The sequence below is a fragment of the Branchiostoma belcheri genome, unplaced genomic scaffold (assembly GCF_001625305.1).
Source record: "Branchiostoma belcheri isolate BF01 breed outbred unplaced genomic scaffold, Haploidv18h27 scaffold1991, whole genome shotgun sequence".
NCBI classification, from domain to species: Eukaryota; Metazoa; Chordata; class Leptocardii; order Amphioxiformes; family Branchiostomatidae; genus Branchiostoma; species Branchiostoma belcheri.
Genome location: NW_017803481.1, coordinates 1 through 1,770, shown reverse-complemented (window position 1 = coordinate 1,770; position 1,770 = coordinate 1). Strand labels below are relative to the sequence as shown.

At 45.1% G+C, this 1,770-nt stretch overlaps 1 protein-coding gene across 1 annotated transcript; it reads left to right on the top strand.

Annotated features, from left to right (window-relative positions):
• The first annotated feature begins 6 nt into the window (after positions 1-6).
• On the top strand, positions 7-1,108 carry LOC109468322 (mu-type opioid receptor-like). Its single transcript, XM_019766571.1, has 2 exons — positions 7-476; positions 947-1,108. The coding sequence occupies exons 1-2, from the start codon at positions 7-9 to the stop codon at positions 1,008-1,010; spliced, it is 534 nt and encodes a 177-aa protein (XP_019622130.1). The 3' UTR covers positions 1,011-1,108.
• The last annotated feature ends 662 nt before the right edge of the window (positions 1,109-1,770 follow it).

Below are 1,770 nucleotides of genomic sequence, written 5' to 3'. Positions count from 1 at the left end.
AACATAATGCCTATCTTATGCCTCCATGACTGCCACTACGACGCCGTCGGGTCTCTGGACGCTCACACTTTCAATACGATTCGAATCTTCTATTCCATTGGACTGGGCTTCGTTGTCCCGCTAATAATCATGGTCCCACACTACGTACTCCTCATCGTGAGGCTCCGGGAGGTTCAGACAGGAAACCAAGGCGGGAATGGGAACGCCTTAGGCCGCGTGTCCAGACTCGTCCTGGTCCTGGTCACGGTTTTTGTCGCGTTCAACCTGCCGGGGCACGTGGTGAACATCCTCACCAGCGTGTTCGACGGTAGCGGGAACTTGAGCACGTCGGCCGAGTGGTTCATCTACGCCTTACAAGACGTCTCGCCGTGTCTCAATCCCGTCCTCTGTGCCGTCGTGGCCGAGAACTTCCGTTCCGCGATCTCCAAGACAATGTGTACCTGGCCCTGCTGTCTGAAGAAGCTGCCAAGCCGTAAGTAGGTTGTCATACATCCTTTTCCTTCCTAAACGACGAATTTCCTACTCTCCAAGCAGAGCTTGTGGGGGAATGATCTTTACCTTTTTATTATATATGGCCGTTTTTTTTGTTTTTTGTTTTGTCCTGACCCCCACCGTCGGTGGCCGCGGACCTTCTCTGGCCAATGGATACTGCCTGGCCAATTTGAGTCTTTTTGCCACCGAGAGGGATCTGCTTGGAGATTACGAATTTCCAGCTTTTGCTATAATGGGCCTAGTATTTGGGCGTCCCCATGTAACGTTTATATATAGATGCCTACGCTACCGAGTGAGAATCTTCACCTACCTAGACCAATTCCGTTCGCAAATTATGGTCCAGGAACATATACAGCAATGTAGTATCGGGTTTGAAAATGTGCATTATCATTTCTCCGAGCTGTTCTCCACGGTAGGATGCTGACGTCCCGTACTCTACTGTTGTCCTTTTCAGGAGGCGTTGCCGTAAGAACACCGGTGGGCTGCCAGCCAAGAGCGACACCTGCCGTTTCACATGAAACTACTTTGTGAATTATTACCTTCGCCAAGAAGGTTATGTTTTCAGGGGCGTTCGTGTATGTGTGTGTGTGTGTCTGTCAACACGATAACTTGAGAAGGCCTTGATGGATTGTCTTGATACTTGGTAGGTGGGTAGGTCTTGATGAGACCTCAAAATGATTAGATTTTGGACCCCCTAGCGGCTTGTTATGGTACTGCAGCTGAACTTCCGGTTTTGATATCTCATGATCTAGACATGCTATGGTGATGAAATTTAGATGGTAGGTAGCTCTTGTGCTGGGGAAGAAGTGATGTGAGTTTAGGCCCCCTAGCGGCTTGCTCTGGAACTGCAGTGATATATTCTTGAAAATATTCAAAAGGGGATAACTCAAGAACCGGTTGACGGATCGTCGTGATTTTTGGTATGTAGGTAGCTTACGTGATGCTTCATGTAATTATGTGACAATTATGCAAATATGGATATAATTTGCATAATTTATGGGGAAATTCTATAAATCAGCTGCATTCCATGATAGGACAATTAAAGCTTGTGACATTGGTAATTGACAACGAGGGAAACACAGGAAGATATTGATTATGTTAATAATGACCTAATTTGCATAATTAATGAGAAAATTTTATAATTATGTAATGATAACTGCCTGGAATTTCATACTTGTGGTACATGTATTTGAAAGTTAAATTGAGGTGAACATCATTAAACATAATTTATTCAATTCAGGACCTCATTTGCATAATTTATTAGGAAATGCTAGAATG

Coding starts and splice junctions, on each gene's coding strand:
- LOC109468322 (XM_019766571.1), top strand. CDS start 7: ATGCCTATCTTATGCCTCCATGACTGCCACTACGACGCCGTCGGGTCT. Junction 477..946: donor AAGAAGCTGCCAAGCCGTAA/GTAGGTTGTCAT, acceptor TGTCCTTTTCAG/GAGGCGTTGCCGTAAGAACA.